General features: G+C 40.1%; 2 protein-coding genes across 4 annotated transcripts in view; one reads left to right on the top strand and one right to left on the bottom strand.

Annotated features, from left to right (window-relative positions):
- The window catches only part of LOC126268633 (ubiquinone biosynthesis protein COQ4 homolog, mitochondrial), a 120552-nt gene extending 116454 nt beyond the window's left edge, over positions 1-4098 (bottom strand). The window contains exon 1 of one of the 2 annotated variants that reach the window (XM_049973925.1): positions 4010-4098. In XM_049973925.1, coding sequence (XP_049829882.1) covers positions 4010-4070 — 61 coding nt within the window. In that variant the 5' untranslated portion in view covers positions 4071-4098. Of the gene's footprint in view, positions 1-3569; positions 3662-4009 lie in introns of those variants that run through there. The other variant, XM_049973926.1, reaches the window with a different exon arrangement.
- Positions 4099-4228: 130 nt separating this feature from the next.
- LOC126268607 (G-protein-signaling modulator 2) overlaps positions 4229-20720 on the top strand; it is a 126065-nt gene continuing 109573 nt past the window's right edge. For both annotated transcript variants that reach the window (XM_049973924.1, XM_049973923.1), the window contains exons 1-3: positions 4229-4318; positions 4488-4720; positions 20585-20720. In XM_049973924.1, the coding sequence (XP_049829881.1) occupies positions 4274-4318; positions 4488-4720; positions 20585-20720 (414 nt within the window). In that variant the 5' untranslated portion in view covers positions 4229-4273. The remainder of the gene's footprint in view (positions 4319-4487; positions 4721-20584) is intronic.

The following is a 20720-nucleotide window of genomic DNA, read 5'->3' as shown; positions in this document are numbered from 1 at the left end:
CACACACTTCAGCAATGTTCTAGGATGGGTTGCATGAGCAATTTGAAAGCAGTTTCCTTTGTACACTGATTGCATTTCCCTAGTACCCAGCCAATATTTAACTGAAGTCTACCTGCTTTACTCTCGACTGAACCTAGGTGATTATTTCATTTCCTGTCCCTACAAAGTGTTAACCCAAGTACAAAGTGTTACACCCAGATATTTGTATGAGTTTACCAGTTCCAAAACTGTGACATACTGAGATTATAGTCAAAGGATAATATGTTTGTTTCATTTCATGACATGTACGAATTTACATTTCTGGACATTCAAGCAGGCTGCCAATATTTTCACCACTTTGAAACCTTAATAACACCTGACTGAATATTTGTACATTTTCTTTCACACTGTTCTTCATTTTTGGTAACTGCATTATCTGCAAAAAGTCTGAGGCTATTATTAATATTGACCACACTGTCATTAATATAAAACATGAACAGCAAAGACTCCAACACATTTCCCTGGGTACACCTGAAGTTACGTCTACATCTGTAGACTCAACCTGCTGTGTCCTCCCTACAAAGAAGTCCTCAATCCAGTCACAAATTTCACTTGATACACCAAACGATCATACTTTCATTAATAAGCATAGAAGTGGTACTGAATCAAATGCTTTTCAGAAATTGAGAAATACTGCATTACATGACTGCCTTGACCCTTGGCTTTCTGATGTCATGCGAGAAAAGTGCAAGCTGGGTTTCACATAAACAATGTTTTCAAATCCATATTGGTTAGCATGGAGGAGGCCATTCTGTTTGAGATATCTCATTATGGTTGAGCTCAGAATGTGTTCTAAGATTTGACAACAAATGGATGTCAAGAACACTGGAAAGTAGTTACGCAGATCAATTCTGCTATCCAGTTTATATATGGATGTGACCTGCACTTTCTTCCAGCTATTGAGCATAGTTTTTATTTACAGGAATCTATGATAAATTATTGAGAACAGAGGAGCTAATTAGGTAAAAAATCTGATATGGATTCCATCGGGTCCTGGAACTTTGTTCAGCTTTTAACAATTTCAGCTGTTTCTCAATACCACTGATATCTATTTAGTTCTATTTCAGTGGTACAAGAATTAAGCTGGGGCAATGTTCCCGAGTTTTCCTTTGTGAAGGAACATTTTAAAATAGAGTTAAGCATTTCTGCTTTCGTTTTGCCGTCCACAATTTCAGTTCCTTTCTCGTCCAAAAGTGTCTGTACACCAGCGCATGGTCAACTATTCTTTTAAACTTGAGCCATAGTTCCTCCATATGCTCCAGTCTTGAGCTAAAATTTTCAAGTTCCTCACTGAGATATGACATTATTGCTTCTTTGTCCAGTTTACTGAACATATAGATCTTTTTGCTTGTTTTAATTGTCCTTTGTACTTTGGTATTCACTGTTACTATAACTGTCTCACGGTCATTGATACCAGTTTCGATGTGGACATTTTTAAAGTCAGGCCAATTTGTTGTCATTAGATCCTATATATTTCCATCGTAAGTGTGATTCCAAACTTTCTGTTCTAATTAATTTTCTGAGAAGGAATCTGGTAATGTTTCTCAGGGCGTCTTGCTATGCCCACCACAAACACAACTGTAACTCCACAACTGATTGCTGGGTAGTTAGTCTCATTCTATTATTACATTAAGATTAGGGAACTTTTGTACAAGCGAACTAAAGTTTTCTGTTACATCAGGAGATAGTCTGGTGGTTGATAGAAAGGTCCAATCATAATTTTATGCCCACTCATGATACTGAATCTTGGAAACACAATCTCGTAAGCAGGTTCAGTTTCTATCCTGGTGGATATGAGTTTCTTGTCAATTGTGACAAATACAGCACCTCCATTTCCCATTAATCTATCCTTTACGCATATGCTTAAATTTTCCCAAATATCTCACTACTTTCAACTTCTGGTTTTAACCAGCTTTCTATACTTAGTATTATGGGTCACTGCCTTATAGGTGCACTTCAAACTCTGGCACTTTGTTGTGAATACTTTGGAAGTTAACCACTAAGAATATAAAATTCTCACTTGGAGTGTTTCTTTGGATATTACACTGATCTTCCTGGGTTTCCTACAGCTATTGTTATTTGGATAGGATGGCGAGTCGCCCAATACACCTTGGGTGCAGCTCACACACAGTCAGCTGCTTGGGTAGCTGCCTTTGATGTGTAGTGCACATCTGACTCGTTTACGGGGGAGCTTACAGGTCTCCATTCTCTGGCACAAGTATAGGAAGTCACGCCTAGCTTGTAAAAGAGCTCTAATTCAATCATTCCTCTTAAATCAGAACTAGGGAGACACATCTGTCCTCTGAGCAATGCTACCCATTGTAAACTTTGATGGAATACCGTGAGCAAGGTGGTATTCTCAACCTTCTCTGCCAGTCGCTGGAACAATCAAAGTATGCATTGTTTGTTCCAGTGTGCACCACTATCTGCAGCCATTGCACCCCATTCCCTCAATGGCTGCTAGAACAGACTCTTCAACATGTTAAATGAGGCCTCTAGGCATACATATATTGAGTGCACATGGTATTGCTTCCCACCCTTGTTGCTGTTTCCCTAATGGGGAACTTTATTTGCCATATGTTTGGATTGCCAATGATTGATACACCTCTCTCTTTTGTGTTTGCCTCTACTTGATAAGGGACAAAGCATGTGTCCCAAAGGGTGAAGTGAATCTCACTGGCTGTTTTGGTTTCAGTGGAAGATAGTACCTTAAGCTAATACCCTAATAAATGGTAGAGTGGGATGTACCCTCTGCCATGCATCTCACACTGGTTTCCAGAGTATAAATGTAGATGTAGATGAGTATAACATCCTGAGTTCTCCTTTGTCCCTGTCTTGCCTGTACAGGACATCTAAACCTGCCACTGACACATCACTCACAGTCAAGTGCAAATATTATATAGACAGTCTGTATTTCCTGCTGAAAAAACACTATCAACAGAGAGAGAGAGAGGGGGGGTAGTACTTGAGGTACTTTTGTTAAGTCTGGTAAATGACTCTTGGTAGCTCTCACAACACATCCATTCGCAACAGCTTCCATTTAGTTGTGGTGATTTCCATATGCTTATGACAAAAAAGAAGCAACTAACGCAGCCCAGGTCTAAGAACAGCATACAAAGTGGTGCTCTATTGTATTTATTTAAATACAGTATGGAACACAGAATGACCACGATAACTTGCTATCTTGTTTTTTTGCATCAGATATTGAGCTGTGCTCGTATTGCATGTATATAATAGAGAGAATCCAGTCAATGAGTGGCATACATGTTGCTGTCCGTGTTTACTCAATAAAGGATGAGTGACTGTAATCTCAAATTAGAATTACCAATTATAGTTTATAAAGAGCTTAGATGATTTTAAATAATGTGGAATTTGAGTTTTGGTAATTTATTTGTTTAAAATAAATGTTCATAAACAGTCAGAGTGGAACCGAATTGTATGCTATTTCGCAAATCTGTGCCTCTATCAGTATACCTTTCCTCGCTTCTCTTATTTTCGTGCATGATTCAGGAACACTTCAATAGTTTTACCTGTTACTGACAAGTGCCTGCTCCGCCTGACTTGTTAATAAATAACCATCACCAATTATATCTGACTATTAATTTAGTTAAACAGATAACTTCGCACAAGATACACAATTTTTAAAAAAATATTGGCGTGTTCGTATTTTTTGAATCTGTTGACAGTTACACACAGTTCTCACTAAATATGATCACTTCGCACTGATTTAATCAGACAATGTAAAAACTACACGATGAACGGTAATTCATCTACCAAAGCCAAATTTTTGACACTCCTGCGAAGTTCTGTATTGTTCGTTGTTTGGGCGTCTTTAGTGAACATAACCTATTTCGGTTCCACACCAACATAAAATATAAGGAGGGGAATAGCGTATCATATTTGATATTGAAAGTACTCGGGAACCAATGCTTCATTTATAGACAGTGTTATCATCAGCGAATATCCTTACTGTTTAAGATATTCACGACTTTTCCGCTCTTCGTCCATATACACCACCGACACATCGCCATTTTTTATCTCGTGTTTGGTCGTGAAGTATCGCTCAAGGCGAGAGAGAGACTGACATCGCCCAAAATGAGAATTGAATAGTTTACTGAACTTGGGACGATTATTGGTGTGCAACATGGTTGTAACTTTTAGAATTCCAAGGTAACGTCTGACGCTTTATGCGTGGTTAAAGAGAACTGTTTCCGGCCTATAGTTTAAAAACAACATGTCTGTGAGTGCAAGTGCAGAAAACTTGTCGAGTGACAATCAAGTGAGTATTTTATACAGTATTGAGTGTAACTATTGTTCAGTTCCATATTTTAGACCATAAATTACTATTCGAGTTATTGTGACTATACTAGTAACCTAATGTTACAAGTACACAATATCCAGTAAGTGAACGAACAATCTGTCAGTGACTCCGAGTGTTTGTTTACTAGAGCTCAGGAGACGGAGGCACTATGTGCCTGGAACTGGCACTCGAAGGAGAAAGACTTTGCAAAGCAGGAGATTGTCGAGCAGGAGTTGCATTCTTTCAGGCAGCAATTCAAGCAGGCACCGACGACCTAAGAACACTAAGTGCTATCTACAGCCAACTTGGAAATGCGTATTTTTACCTTGGAGACTATGTTAAGGCAATGCAGTATCACAAACATGATCTGACACTTGCACGGTAAGTAGCTACTGAGGGTTGTGTATAATGACAAGTTGGTTAACAATTCCATTGCACTGTATTTTTATGTAGCTGTTCATTAACCTGGTCTTAGAGAATTCCACCACTGCACTTGCACATGCCATCATGAAAAGCATGTTACAAAATAAACGGGTGCAATCTTTCGTTAGTGTAAAAATCAGTGTACAGAAGACCCCAACACTCATTATTGAAAACTATTCTTAGGAGGTGAATAAATTACTGTGAGATTTGACATCATCCTCTGTGTGGTACCAACCTCAAATGCTCAGTTTTGATGTGACATTCTGGAGTGAGTTAAACAGATGTCCAGTACTTAATGCTGGCCTTTTCCAAGTCCAGTGTCGTTGATACATTCTTCAATCATTTAAAACTTAATTAGTATCGGTATTCCATTATGTAATGTAAAATTAATTTGACAGTACGCTTTGAGATTACAGAATTCTACCAAAGAACGAAACCATGCATCTTTTTTCACGCTTTTTCTGAAATTATTATTTCCAGGGATTTGTATGACTTGTTGCTTTATTGTATAGCCCACTTTGAGACTGTAAGAGATAAATAGTGACTCCCGCACTCCCTTGAAATTTTCAATATCCTCATTCATATGTTGCAAACCCCTGTGAACTGCATGGCAGAACATGTTTTAGTTTTTCTTCTCATTCAATTTTGATACAAGCACAGGAAGAATAACTGCTTAAATCTCTGTTTGTGTACTTAGAAGTTAATATAATATGGTCTTTAGTCTCTGTGGGAGCTGTGCAGAGGAGGCAATAGTATATTCCTACATTTCTCACTTATTACCGGTTATGAAACTTTGTAATTAGGTTTCTGTGGCTCAAATGAGCCTGCCACTATTTGCCGCCCTTTTTTAAAAATAAGATAAATATTCTGCACTACATCTCTTTTGGTACAGGTTTTACACTAGTGTGGGTCGCAAAAGTGTTTTGCAAAAAAACTACTTTTTAGAGTGACAGTATTTTGCCAAAGAACTGAAGTAGCCACCTGTTTTACATATGATTTAGCTAGTATTCCCTTATATCTGCTCTGCATGCTGGTCCTGTGGGCCATTCAGTACATACTGGCTGCCTTGTCATCCTCTGCCAGTTTCATTATTCAGATGGGGCACGGAGGGTAATGTGGTTAACTAACAGCTCCACCCAGCCATTGTTAGCTTCTCAGACCTTTCTCACTCAAGTAGCTCATCAGTTGGGATGGCGAGACTGAATGCACCATTTCCCAGCCCTCCCACCAAGGAAAAATCTCTGTCGGTACCACGAATTGAGCCAGGATCCTTCATGTGGTAGTCAAGACTCGTTGATCACTTAGCTATGGAGATGTGCAATGTTTCCTTTATGCCTGCTTCATTTCCTGCATTTTTATATTTTCTCATTTTGCCAGTTAAATTCATTATTTCAACTACTATCCTAGAATTTCTACTGGGCATTGTCTTCTTGCCTTTGTAATCCTATTTAATCCTTCAAAACTACTCATTTATCATCTATTGTATTCCTTTTTCTTGTTTCAGCTTATTGTTGGCTAATGCTCCCTTTGAAGTTCTCGACAATGTCTAGTTCTTTGAACTTCCACGGGTCCCATTTTCTTAGTTGCGTACCTTTCTGAAATTTGTTTAGTTGTAATCTGAAGCTCATAACCAGTGTGCAGCTATATTCTGCATGCCACTTGGTGGTGTGTGGTGGAGAGTACCTCTGGTAACCCCTCCCTGTTCCACCCGCGAATGGTGCGTGGAAAGAATGATTATTGGAAAACCTCTCTATTAGCTCTGTGTTCTCAAATTTTCTTAAGTTCATTTCAGGAGACATATGCCGGAGGAAGTAATATGTTGTCCAACTCTCCCCAGAACATGGACTCTCAGAATTTCAAAAGTAAGCTTCTCCTTGAGTCACAGTGCCTCTCTTGTATTCCCTACCACGAGAGTTTGTTGAGCATTTCCATGATTCGCCACTCTTAGATTTATCTTTTCTGTCTCTCTTATTAATCCAATGTGCTAGGGATTCCATACATGAATAATACTCAAGAAATAGTTGAGCAAGTGTCCTCTAAGTCACTTATTTCATGGATGAATTACATTCCCTTAAGACTCTTCCTATGAATCTCAGCCTGGCATCTGTTTTCCTACTAATTGTTTTATGTGGCCTTTCCATTTTATGTTGCTATGGATAGTTACTCCCTGGTATTTTATGGAATTACTTCCAGTCATCTGTCACCAATAGTGTAATTGTACAGTAGTGGATTTAATTTTCTGTGTATGCACAGTATGTTACGTTTTTTCAGCTCAGAGTCAACTACCAGAGCTTGCACCATTCATCAATCCTCTGCAGGTCATTTTTCTTTCTTATAGACAGCCAAGTCATCTGCAAACAGTCGAGCTTCCATTGTTTCCTACTGTATCATTTATATACATTATAAAGGGCAACAGTCTTGTCGCACTTCCTTGGGGTCTGTCAATTTTGTTCCTTTAAGAGTGATGCATTGAGTTCTATCAGCAAGGAAGCCATGAAAGCTGTCACAAATCTGGTCCTATACTTGGTGAGCTATTTTTTTTCCAGTAAGGACAGTGCAGGACTGCAGCAAATGCCTTCCTGAAATCGAGGAACATGGCATCAAATTGAGCACCTGTATCTACAGTGCTGTGAATGTCATGGAGGAACAGACAGAGCTGAGTTTTACAAGATCTTTGTTGCTGAATCCATATCATTTTTTATAGAGGAGATTTCCATTCTCCAAAAACATTGTAATATGTGAGCATGAAACATTCTGCAATTCTACAACAAATTGACATCAGTGGTAGAGGCCTTTGAGTTAATTATGTGCATCTGTCATACAACCCTTCTTGAAAATGGGAATAATCTGTGCTTTGTTCCTTTTGCTAGGTACCCTTTTTTGCTCCAGTGACTTATGATAACCTGCTGCTGAAAGAGGAGAAGGTTCTTTCGCATAGTCTCTGTGGAATCTTGCAAGTATCTCATCTGGTCCAGACGCCTTTCCACAATGAAGCAATTGTAGTTGCTTTTCTATTCTGTGATCATTTGTGCCAATACCTGCTTGGTTGATCGAATTTCAAAAACCCAAATTAAGTATTTTAGCCTTTTCATCTTTCGTTTCAGTGCCAGTATGGTCACTGAGTGAAACAGATGATCTCGATCCACTTACCGATTTTATCTAAGCCCAAAACTTTTTTAGGGTTGCCACTCAGATCACTTGACAGAATTTTATTTTCAAAATCATTTAATGGTTCTTTCATTACTCTCCTTATGTGCATTTTCACTTTGTTCAGCTTTTGTTTATCAGCTAAGTTTTAACTTCTCTGGAGTGTGTAATGATGCTTATTTTTTTATGTAGTAGTTTTACTGCTCCTGAAAACCTTGCTTGGAATGTACTTGTCTGAGACATGTGTATGCACTTCTTTTGCCATCATACTGTCCGTCCACAACCAGAATTGTACCTTGATGACCAGTTGTGGCAGAATCTTGCCTTTTTTCAACTGGTGTTTGATGCCCAATTGACATAGCTTCTCCTTCTTCACCACCTTAAGTGAATATGCTCACATCTTAATACAATTCACTGCCCCAGTAACACTAACTGGGGCACAGACTGCTGTACACTTTTGCCACTTTACAAAGCTCTGACCCTGTCCCATCATGATTATGGGCATCTGACACATGTTTCGGCATATTGTCTACAGCATGCTGGACCTGATGCACCGTTGTGGGCTGCGACTTGTAACAAGTGCCTTTTGGACCAGCCGTACAAACAACGTATTCAAAGAGGTTGAAATCCCTCCAATACAAATCAGGCACCAAAAACTTCTGCTCAATGCAACACACAATTGCTGCTCACTGTGTGTCTGAATTATAGTGCCCATTTTCCTGGTAGGGAGATCCGCCTTCCACAGTAGAGGCCCAGGAGTGATGTCATGATCGCAGTTCGTGTACAGTGTCTCTGTGCTCTGAATTTCAACTTCTTCCACCATCGCCTCTTCTCAGGGGGTCATCGCGTATGCCCCCATGATGTGTACCCTGTCTTTGGGTCTGTCTCAACCTATTGTTTGGACTGAAGACACTGTTGACCTCATGGTTTCTAATTGCCTGTTTCTGGCCAGCCTTGATGCACTTCTGGATTCAGGATTGGTGCACACTGATGGCTGTATGGTTGACTGACAAACTGGTTTTGCGTACACCCATGCAAGTTGCAGTGAACTGCACTTCCTGCCATACAGATGCAATATATTTGCTGCAAACTTGCTGTCCATCACATTTGTTCTTGACCAGTGAGACATTATTAATTGGCAGTGACTCCATGAGTAGTTTTCAGGCTATAGATCAGTGCTATCCGAACACCCATTGGTTGACTATCCAGGCTCTCATTATTTCTTACCTCCATCAAGCTGGACAGTCAGTTATCTTTGGACCCTAGTTCACTATGGGGTCCCAGGAAATGAACATACTGACCATTTTGTGAAGTTGGCTATCAGGATGCTGACTTAGAAGATGGGGGTATCAGAATGGGACCTTCAGTTGACCCTAAACCTCCAGTTGTTGGAGCCTTGGAACATGAATTGGTGTGCCGTAGTTTCTCCCAATACACTGCAGGCAATAAAGGGGATCATGGCGGTGGCAGTCTTCTCTCCATCCGTCTCGTAGGGAATCTACTATTCTCTGTTGCTTTGCATTGGCCACACTTGGCTAACGCGTGACCACATCCTAAAATGTTAGGGTCCAACCCACTGTTGGTGTGGTGCCCTTCTGATGGTGGCCCACATCTTACTGGAATGCCCTAATCTGGCCACCTTATGGCAAAACCATCAAGTTGCTGACATGCTGCCTAAGGTGCAGGTGGACGATGCCAAAGTGGCTGATCTGGTCTTACATTTTATCTATGAATGTGATTTCTACTCCTCTCTGTTAGGAAGGGCATGTTGGCGTTGTCGGCTACCTGAGGGATTGGAGGGGTACCCCATCGACTGCTCCGAACCAGGGGGCCCGTGGCTACCCTTGCTTGGTGATATGGCCTGATTCCTGCCCTTCCCACCTATTTAATTCTTTTTTTTATTTTTACGTCCGTCATTGATTTACTGTCTCATCATCTTTGTCTGTTTCCCGAGATTTTATCAACTGTCGCATTGCTGTTCTTCTTGTAGGAATGGAGGGTGAGAAAATATCAGTCGGTCACAGAGTGTGCATCTCCCATTGTATAATATGTCCCAGGGCATCCTGCTGTTTTCTGGACAGAGCAGCTCACCCACCTCCATTCTCTTACACCTCTCTCACATCTACTTCCTTTTATCTCTTAGGTTTTATTTATTTTTGGTTGCAGTTGGATTCAGGAGGATTTGTCTTCTATGTCCTTTATCTCTGAGGCCTCTTGCTGGCTTGGCTCATGTGGAGGGGGCTGACAACCTCATAGTTTGGTCCCTTTAACCTCATCCGTCCAATCCAATCAAAACAAATTGCAAAATAATTTAGACAAGACTTCTGTGTAGTGGGAAAAGTGGCAATTGACCTTAAAAAGTAAAAAGTGTGATCTCCACATTAGTACTACAAAGAATCTGTTAAATTTTGATTACACCATAAATAACATAAATTTAAAGGTTGTTGATTCAACTAAATATCTATGGACTACAGTTACGAGCATTGTGAAACCTGAGTTTATCGTGGTGTACGAAATGCTCAAATATCTTATGGGAATACAGCTGGGTGAAGTCTTTGAAAATAACATTCAACAGGTGCACACCTGGTCATTTTCAAGGCACAGATGCGGTTTGAACAGTTATGAACAACTTAAATCAGAAACATCACGTGGAAAATGTTGTGCAGAAAGTGAATCAGAGTATGCGTTTTAATGACAGAATACCTTTCTGGAATATTTCTACTTTGTACGGGTCCTTACTGTGTAGGGTAGGTGGAGGGCATGGAAAAAGTTCCAAGAAAGTCAGCTTGACTTGTGTTATTGCAAGATAGTGGATGGAGTATCATGGACATGATATGCGAGTTGGGTTGGCGGTCATTAGATGGTGACTTTTTTCATTGCGGTGACATCTTTTCATGAAATTTCAGTCACCAGCTTCCTCCTCTGAATGCGAAAATATTTTGTTTACTCCCACCAATATAGGGAGAAATGACCATTGTCATAAAACAAAAGGAATTAGAAGACGTGTGGAAAGACTTGGGTGTTCATCCTTCACACATGCTATTCGAGATAGGAATGGTGACAAAATAGTTTGAATGAACTGTGTGCCAATTACTTAAGTGTGAATCGCAGTGTAGTCATGAAGAAGTAGAAATTTAGACTGTTGAAAGGTACCCCCCAGTTAAAATATGTCTCCCTCTCCCCAATTCTGCAAATTTCACAAGTGTTTTGCCTACATATACTTAAGTTGTCTAACCCCACCATCTCACCTCTTTATATTTATAAAAAGACAGTAAATCTTCAAACTACAAAAATACAATTTCAATTTATAAAAGACAATTTAAATGAGTGTGGTTGAGCAGTCATAAAATAGTTGTTGTGGTCTTCAGTCTAAAGATAGGTTTCACTTCCTCTGTTATATCTCTGCTATTCTCAGAATTTAAAATAGTATATTCCACTCAAGATTGTAAAATCAGATGTTCTTACATTTCTCCAGAACTCAAACTTTTATTCCTCATGGTTAGTTTCTACAAGTTTTTTCCATTTTTCTGCAAATAATTCATGTCAATATTTTAAAATTGTGACTTATTAAATTCTGAGGGCATGTCTTCTGTTCCAGGGAGCTTGTTTTGACATAGATCTTCCAGCTCCCTGTGAAATTCTTCTCACAGTATATCTACCATCTCATCTTCACTTGCTTCCTCTTCCCATACTATAACATTTTTCTCAATTTTTTTTCTCACTAACAAGGGTTGGAACTTTAATAGTGGCAACTATTTATTTGCAGCTCGTAGAAAATAGATATGTGTTTCAAAGTTTTACTGACCATCAGAGTAGTCACCAGCATTCTGTATAACCCACTGCCAGCGATGTGGAAGTCATAGGATACACTTAGCAGTGCCAGTTGTGTTGAGAGTTTGAGCGGCGCTTGACGAATTTGTAGCAGTTCTGAAGCGAATGCCGTGAAGTGTTTCCTTCAGTTTAGAAATCGAGTTGAACTCACGAGGGCTTAAGTCAGGGATGTGCGGTAGGTGGTATAGCACTTAGCAGCCTCATCAGTCAAACAAATCAGTAACAACTTACGCTGTATATTCTTGAGCATTGTCCTGCAAAATGATGGTCAGGTCCTGCAGAAAGTGTCATCACTTCTGTCTCTAAGCTGGTCGTAGCTTGTGTTCCAAACCTGACTTGTTCTTGTGATCAAGTGCTACCTGAGACTACTCATTGAGTGGAACAGGTCTTGTACTTACACCTACATCTACATCTACATGGATACTCTGCAAATCACATTTAAATGCCTGGCAGAGGGTTCATCAAATCACTTTCACAATAATTCTCTGTTATTACAATGTCGAACAGCACTCAGAAAATACAAATACCTATATCTTTCTGTGCGAGCTCTGATTTCCCTTATTTTATTATGAGAATTATTTCTCCCTGTATAGGTTGGTGTCAACAAAATATTTTCGCATTTAGAGGAGAAAGTTGGTGATCGAAATTTCATGAAAAGATTTTGCCACAGCGAAAAATGCCTTCTTTTTAATGATGTCCACCCCAAATCCTGTATCATATCCATGACATTCACTTCCCTATTTCAGGATAATGCAAAACGTGCTGCTCTCCTTTGAACTTTCTCGATGTACTCCATTAATCCTATCTGGTAAGGATCCCGGACTGTGCAAAAGTACTCCAAAAGAAGACGGACAAGCTTAGTGTAGACTACGATTCCCCACAACATTTTCTGTGTAATCTCCTGATGACTTTACTAGATTATAAACAATAGCATCATCTGCAAACAACCTAAGACACCCACTCAGATTGCCTCCTAAACTGTTTATATAGGTAAGAGGGCCTATAACACTACTTTGTGGAATGCCAGAAATCATTTCTGTTTTACTCGATGATTTTCCATCAGTACTATGTACTGTGACCTCTCTGACAGGAAACTGAAAATTCCGTCACATAACTGAGATGATATTCCACAAGCAAGCAATTTCACTATGAACCAATTGTGTGGTACAGTGTCAAAAGCCTTTTGGAAATCTAGAAATACAGAATCTATAGCACTCGCACTTCCTGTGAGTAAAGAGCTAGTTGTTTTTCACAAGAACGATGTTTTCGTAATCCATGTTGACTGTGTGTCAATAGAGCATTCTCTTCTAGGTAATTCATAATTGTTCAGACGCAATATATCTTCCAAAATCCTGCTGCATATTGACATTAACGGTATGGGCCTGTAATTTAGCAGATTACTCCTACTACCTTCCTTGAATATTGGCGTGACCTGTGGAACTTTCCAGTCTTTGGGTACAGATCTCTCGTCTAGTGAGCAGTTGTATATGACCGTTAAATATGGAGCTATTGTATCAGCATACTCAGAAAGGAACCTAATTGGCATACAGTCTGGAACAGAGAACATGCTTTCATTAAGAGATTTAAGTTGCTTCACTACTCCAAACATATCTACTTTTAAGTTACTGATGGTAGTAACTGTTCTTGATTCGAATTCTGAAATATTTATGTCACCATCTTTGGTGAAGGAATTGCGGAAGACTGTGTTTAGTAACTCTGCTTCAGCAGCACTGTCTCATTAATACTTTCATTGCTATTGTGCAGAAAGGGCTGTGGTTGTATCGTGCCGCTAGTATACTTTACATACGACCAGAATCTCTTTGGATTTTCAGCCAGGTTTGGAGACAAAGTTTCATTGTGGAAACTATTATAAGCATCTTGCATTGAAGTCCATGCTAAATTTTGAGCTTCTGTAAAAGATTGCCATTCTCGGAGATTTTGTGTTTGTTTAAATATGGCATACTTTCGTTGTTGTTTCTGCAACAGTGTTCTGACCCATTTTGTGAACCAGTGGGGATCAGATCCATCGTTTGTTAATTTATTGGTATAAATCTTTGAATTGCTGTCGATACTATGTCTTTGAATTCAAGCCACGTCTGGTGTACATTACATTGTTAATTTGGATAGAGTGGCTTTTGTCTCTCATGAAGGCGTCAAGTGAATTTTTATTTGTGTTTTTGAACAGGTATAATTTTTGTTTATTTTTGGAGAATTTGGGGGTTACAATATTCACCCTGTGCTCTTCATGCCATCAGGAAGGACCCGTTCCACATCTGGAATGACTCCACCCAGTGTGCACATTGGCTTTCTTCCCCTCCTTGGCAGCCATGTCCCTAAGGAGCACCATAATGCACCTGACTTTGGAGCTCCCAGCTACCACTTATTCTTCCCTCTGAAACAGAATAAGTGACTGCATCTGGCTGAGGGACAGAATCAGCCACAGCACATGGAACCTGTTTGTCAGACTAAGTGGGTAGGCCTTACATGCGGCCCCCTGGTATGTCTTTTGCTGCCTACCATACTCCAAGGTGACCTCCCACTCCACTACAGGTGAATGGTCAGCCCCAGTGCAAGCAGTAACTCGGCTGGTCATCGGTGTGGACCATTTGGCTGACTCCATGCTGGATGTCCGTTGGATCCCTACAGCTGGCCCACAACAGTGATGGCCATCCACTGCAGCTTCAAGCTGTGTAACCGAAGCCATCACAGCCTGTAGCTGAGAACAAAGTATCACCAACTCTGCTCATATCCCCACACAGCAGTCAGTCACTATCCATACTGAAGACCGTGGAAAACTAGACTACACAGACAAACAAAGGACAGTCGACACACACTATGGAACTCTACTTTAGACATGGAGGAAAATGTAGGAACTGTGTCTAATAAATTAGATTACTATGCAGAGATTCAAAAACTGAACTACCAAAACACTCAGGTGAGACTAAATAACGGGAACGTGTAATATATCACTTGTTGAACTTGTAGTATGTCACAAAATCAGTTTACTTTCCGATGCACTCAAAAATGTAAGAACTGTGTCTATTAAATATTAAATTTATGATGATGTAAATAAAATAGAAAGAAACTTGCACATGGGAAAAATATATTAAAAACAAAGATTCCAAGACTTACCAAGCGGGAAAGCGCCGGCAGACAGGCACAATGAACAAAACACACAAACACACACACAGAATTACTAGCTTTCGCAACTGATGGTTGCTTCTTCAGGAAGGAGAGGGAAAGACGAAAGGATGTGGGTTTTAAGGGAGAGGGTAAGGAGTCATTCCAATCCCGGGAGCGGAAAGACTTCCCTTAGGGGAAAAAAAGGACAGGTGTACGCGCACGCACACACACACACACACACACACACACACACACACACACACACACACATATCCATGCACATACACACACACACACATACACAGTATGTGCGGATGGATGTGTGTGTGTGTGTGTGTGTGTGTGTGTGTGTGTGTGTGTGTGTGCGCGTGTGCGTGCGAGTGTACACCTGTCCTTTTTTTCCCCTAAGGGAAGTCTTTCCGCTCCCGGGATTGGATTGACTCCTTACCCTCTCCCTTAAAACCCACATCCTTTCGTCTTTCCCTCTCCTTCCTGAAGAAGCAACCATCGGTTGCGAAAGCTAGTAATTCTGTGTGTGTGTTTGTGTGTTTTGTTCATTGTGCCTGTCTGCCGGCACTTTCCCGCTAAATATTAAATTAACATGCAGAAACTCCAGAAACTGTACTACCAAAGCACATATTTGGCTTTACCCTTCCACGGTCAGTTCTAGGCGTTCCATCTGCAGTCTGCTCCCGCTAGCAGCATCCTTAGGCATTCCCTCTTCAGTGTAGTGTGCCAGCACATTCCATTTTCAGTCTGGTGAATTTTTAGGTTTCTCGTTTCATCTATTCAATTCAGTATCTCCTTTGTTTTTTAGGGATTTCTACTAGGCCTTGTTTGTTTTATCTGTGTGGTCCTCAGCTGCCTACACTATTTCATCTCTTGAATTTACTTGTAGAATTTGCTACGAATTTCAAAAATTTGGAACTTAAATAACTAACTAACTTTGATTCCATAAGGAACTATTAGCACAGCAACCGCAGACTATAAGAAAGGAGAGGCAAAAAGCAATCAGTTGTAATCCTATTAGTTTTTATTACTCTTGCATATGGAGATTTTGGCTATAAATATCCATTCTCACAAGGGGAGGCCGCCAACTGTGAAATTCAGATTCGTTTCATACTGCGCATAATAAAAGCTCATGGCCAGAGGTGTAATGTGGCAAAGCATCAAGATGCACTTCTAAGCCGTTGTCGAGAAAATCGACAGTGAAAAGAAACCGTTATCGTGAAATACTCTCTACGATTAATAGTTTTATACAGCATCGTGGTGCAGCGGTAAGCGCTCAGGTTCATAATCCACAGGTTGCCGGATCGAAACTAGCGCCATGCATTTTTTATTATTATTTGTTTTTTGCAATTCAAATGTACACACACACACACATATATATAAGCAAAGATTCCAAGACTTACCAAGCGGGAAAGCGCCGGTAGATAGGCACAATAAATAAAACACACACACAGAATTTCGAGCTTTCGTAACCGGCGGCTGCTTCGTCAGGAAAGAGGGAAGGAAAAGGAAAGATGAAAGGATGTGGGTTTTAAGGGAGAGGGTAAGGAGTCATTCCAATCCCGGGAGCGGAAAGACTTACCTTAGGGGGAAAAAAGGATAGGTATATACTCGCGCCCCCCCCCCCCCCCCCCCCCACACACACACACACACACACACATCCATCTGTGTGTGTGTGTGTGTGTGTGTGTGTGTGTGCGTGCGCTCGCGAGTATATACCTATCCTTTTTTCCCCCTAAGGTAAGTCTTGCCGCTCCCGGGATTGGAATGACTCCTTACCCTCTCCCTTAAAACCCACATCCTTTCATCTTTCCTTTTCCTTCCCTCTTTCCTGACGAAGCAGCCGCCGGTTGCGAAAGCTCGAAATTCTGTGTGTGTGTTTTATTTATTGTGCCTATCTACCAGCGCTTTCCTGCTTGGTAAGTCTTGGAATCTTTGTTTTTAAGAGCAAACTTTAACCAACACGACATCCAAAGTAAAGTTCTGTGGGGAACTATCAGAGCCCTTTGAAATTCGCACAGGTGTCCGACAAGGCAATGGCCTCTCACCTCTCTTTTTCAATCTGGTGTTAGATAAGATCATAAAAGAATGGGAAACATCACAACAGGGGATAACCTTAGGAAATCTACATATTAAATGCCTGGCTTTTGCAGACGATTTGGCGATTGTCACAAAAGGTATAAAGGAAACAAAAGACGCCATTGAAAAACTGCACGAAATCGCTTCCAAAACTGGACTACAGATCTCTTACGAAAAGACTCGGTTTATGAGCTCAAAGAAACTCTCATCTCTGAACACAAAGTATGGCACGATTACAAAACGGCAAACTTCAAATACCTCGGTGAAACACTACAAATGACGGGACATAACAGAGACTCAAACGAAGAAAGAAAGGCTAAACTGGACAAGGCATACAAATTAGTGTGGAATCATTACAACAAGAAGTCTATCTCACAAAAAGCCAAATTACGCCATTACGACACGGTGGTGCTCCCCTAGGCACTATATGCAGCAGAGACCACACTAATCCTAGGGCATACACATATCAGACAATTAGAAAAAGTAGAACGGAAAATACTTAGGAAAATATTTGGTGCAACTAACAACAATGGAATATGGATCAAGAAACCTACAGAGGAACTATACAAACATACGGAGACAATCACAGAAAAGATTAGAAAACGCAGACCACAATTCTATGGACACCTATACAGAATGCCATCACACAGACTGACCAAACAGATCTTTGACTGGGTAACAACTAGAAACAACAAATGGGTGGCAGAGGTAGAAAACGACCTGAACCAACTCAACATAACAGCAGACACAATAAACGACAGAATAAAATTCAGAAACATCATTAAGAAAAGTAAACTACATGAGGTACAATGTGACAAACGAAGAGGCATAAAATGGACTGAAGAACGCAAGCAAGATCACAGCCAGAAGATGAAAGAAATATGGGCAGCCAAAAAGGCAATCAAGATGAAGCCGAAGACACAAAGCCGACAAGAAGCATGGGCAGAGGACCGGAAACAGAAACACAGCAAGCGAATGAGGGAAGTTTGGGCAGGAAGGAAGGCAGCAAAAGAAACTGGCCATGTAGTTTAGTCCAAATGCGCTCTTTAAGGTCAAAACACCAATAGTATCTACTTGCTGTTTTATTTCAAGTATTATTTTTCCACGACAAACGACTTTCAACAACTTATTATATGCGTAATTGTTGCAACTGATAGCGGGAATTATATCGTAGAGAGTATTTCACAGCAACAGTTTCTTTTAACTGTCGATTTTCTCGACAACGGCTGAGAAGTGCATCTTGGTGCTTTGCCACATTACACCTCTGGCCATGAGCTTTTATTATGCGCAGTATGAATCGAATCTGAATTTCACAATTGGCGGCCACCCCTTGTCAGTACATTTGTGCTACAATCCTATAAACTAGTGGCAGACATGTTACCAGTAAACACAAAGTATTCATTAATGCAGTGAAGACAGTGCATGGCACAGTTCCTGAATTGAGATATGTCAGCGTAGTTGATGTGAAAAAGCTATCACTTACTAAATGAAACAGCTTGGCTGTTACATACTTAAAGTAAAGCATTGAACAGTTCGTTTACAGGTCATCTTCAGCAGTGCTAGAGAATCCATAGAAAAGTTCTGGGTGTAGTCCAGTTGAACAGCAGTTGATCAGAGTTTTGCATGATGTGTTGGCACTGTCCAGGAAGCATAGTAAATAGCGAATGTGCCTCCTGCTTGCTGCACAATGTTTTTATATCCAGTAGGCATGTGACCAAGTTGTTATGTGATGTTGCTTATCAATAAGCCTGGTCTCTGGTGCCTCATACATTGTGAATGGAAAGCCTCTTTTCAGAATCCTTTGGCCTTTTGCTAGTAATGGCCGGGAGGTTTCCATTGTTCATTGTACCCATGGAAACTTGCGTCTTCTGTCTTCATTGTGCTATGCTCAGAGTGAACATAGCACTCTACATTCATCTTCTACTGTATTCCTTTCTCCTGTTTCAGTCAACCATTGCCTAATGCTCCCATTGCAACTCCCAACAATCTCTGGTTCTATAAACTTATACAGATCCCATCTCCATAATTTCCTACCATTTTGAAATTTCTTCAGTTTCAATCTGCAATTCATAAGCAGTAAATTGCAGTCAGAGTCCATGTCTGTTCCTGGAAGCATCTTACAGTTCAATATCTTGTTTTGGAATCTCTGTCTTGCCATTGTATAATCAATCTGAAACTTTCCAGTTTTCACCGAGCGAGGTGGCGCAGTGGTTAGACACAGGACTCGCATTCGGGAGGACGACGGTTCAATCCTGCGTCCGGCCATCCTGATTTAGGTTTTCCGTGATTTCCCTAAATCACTCCAGGCAAATGCCGAGATGGTTCCTTTGAAAGGGCATGACCGACTTCCTTCCCCATCCTTACCTAATCCGATGAGACTGATGACCTCGCTGTCTGGTCTCCTTCCCCCAAACAACCCAACCCTTCCAGTTTTCCTAGGTCTCTTCCATGAATACAGTCTTCTTTCAAGATTCTTAAACCAAGTTATAATGATGATTAAATTATGCTAAGTGCAAAATTAAACAGGTGGTTTCCTCTGTCATTCCTTCCCCCCAGACCCTGTTATCCTATTTTTTCTTCTCTTCCTACTACCAAAATCCAGCCAACCATCACAATTAAATTTTCATCTCCATTTACGCTCTGAATCATCTCCTTTAATTCATCGTACATTCTTTCAGTCTTTTAATCATCTGTGGAGCTAATTGGCAAATAAACTTGGGCTAATCTAGTGAGCGTTTACCTTCCGTAAAGCCTTATTTTTTGTGTTAAAATGTTGTGATATACTCAGTCAAATACCTTAGACAGATCACAGAATATACTGACTATTGCCTTTATATTATTAATTTCTTGTTGAATCTCATGAGTGAATTAATAGATAACATTATTGGAAGAAGTGCTCAGTGACCTTGTTTACTGCACAATAGATGTGTTTGAGGTACCTGTGGCCATGAGCATTGTGATGCAGGCCAAAATTTAAATGGTTAGATGAAAATGCTGTAAACACTGTCTTCAATCAAACTTCGACTGAAAAGTATCAGGATAAAATGTTAGTGGAAGAAATGTAATTTCTATGGCTGTATTTCCATAACCTAATCCATAGGTGACTGTAGGCTACGGAGAAAAGGTGAAGATAAGCATCACGTTGATAATTATCAGTCTTCATAACAAAAATATGACTTATAGTATACATAGTCGTTTACAGTACTAATATAGAATAAACAAATTAATAATTTTTATGGTTTGTTTACATTATTTTTATTAAAATGTTTATTGTGAAATGTATTGCTTAAGAGTAAAGTCTTAAAAGGAATCAGAAAGAGGTATGTATTCCACCTACTTTCCCCCGATCATGTTACCTCTCACCCTCTCCGCACACACTTGCCAAAAAAAATTTTCCCACGCTCTGTTAGAAATTAAATATAGGAACTTATCACAACCGGCAGTTCACTACCACAATACTCCTTGTAAATCATGAACTTTTTCTTTGTTTGCCATACAATAACCAGTATTACACATAGTGAAAGTACATGAATTTATGATCTGTGTTGAGCAAATGACTATATGCTGCTGAGAAAAGAATTACTGGAAACAGTGATTCTGTGAATGATTGCCATAAGTATGCTTTCTTCACAGCACCATGGGAGATAAATTAGGAGAAGCAAAATCAAGTGGAAACCTGGGAAACACATTAAAAGTTATGGGGAAATTTGATGAGGCTATGATATGCTGCAAGCGACATTTAGAAATATCTCGGGAACTTGGCGATAAG

This window comes from Schistocerca gregaria, chromosome 1 (assembly GCF_023897955.1).
Source record: "Schistocerca gregaria isolate iqSchGreg1 chromosome 1, iqSchGreg1.2, whole genome shotgun sequence".
Taxonomy (NCBI): Eukaryota; Metazoa; Arthropoda; class Insecta; order Orthoptera; family Acrididae; genus Schistocerca; species Schistocerca gregaria.
Note: the sequence above shows the minus strand (reverse complement) of the source record. Positions and strands in the feature narration are given on the sequence as shown.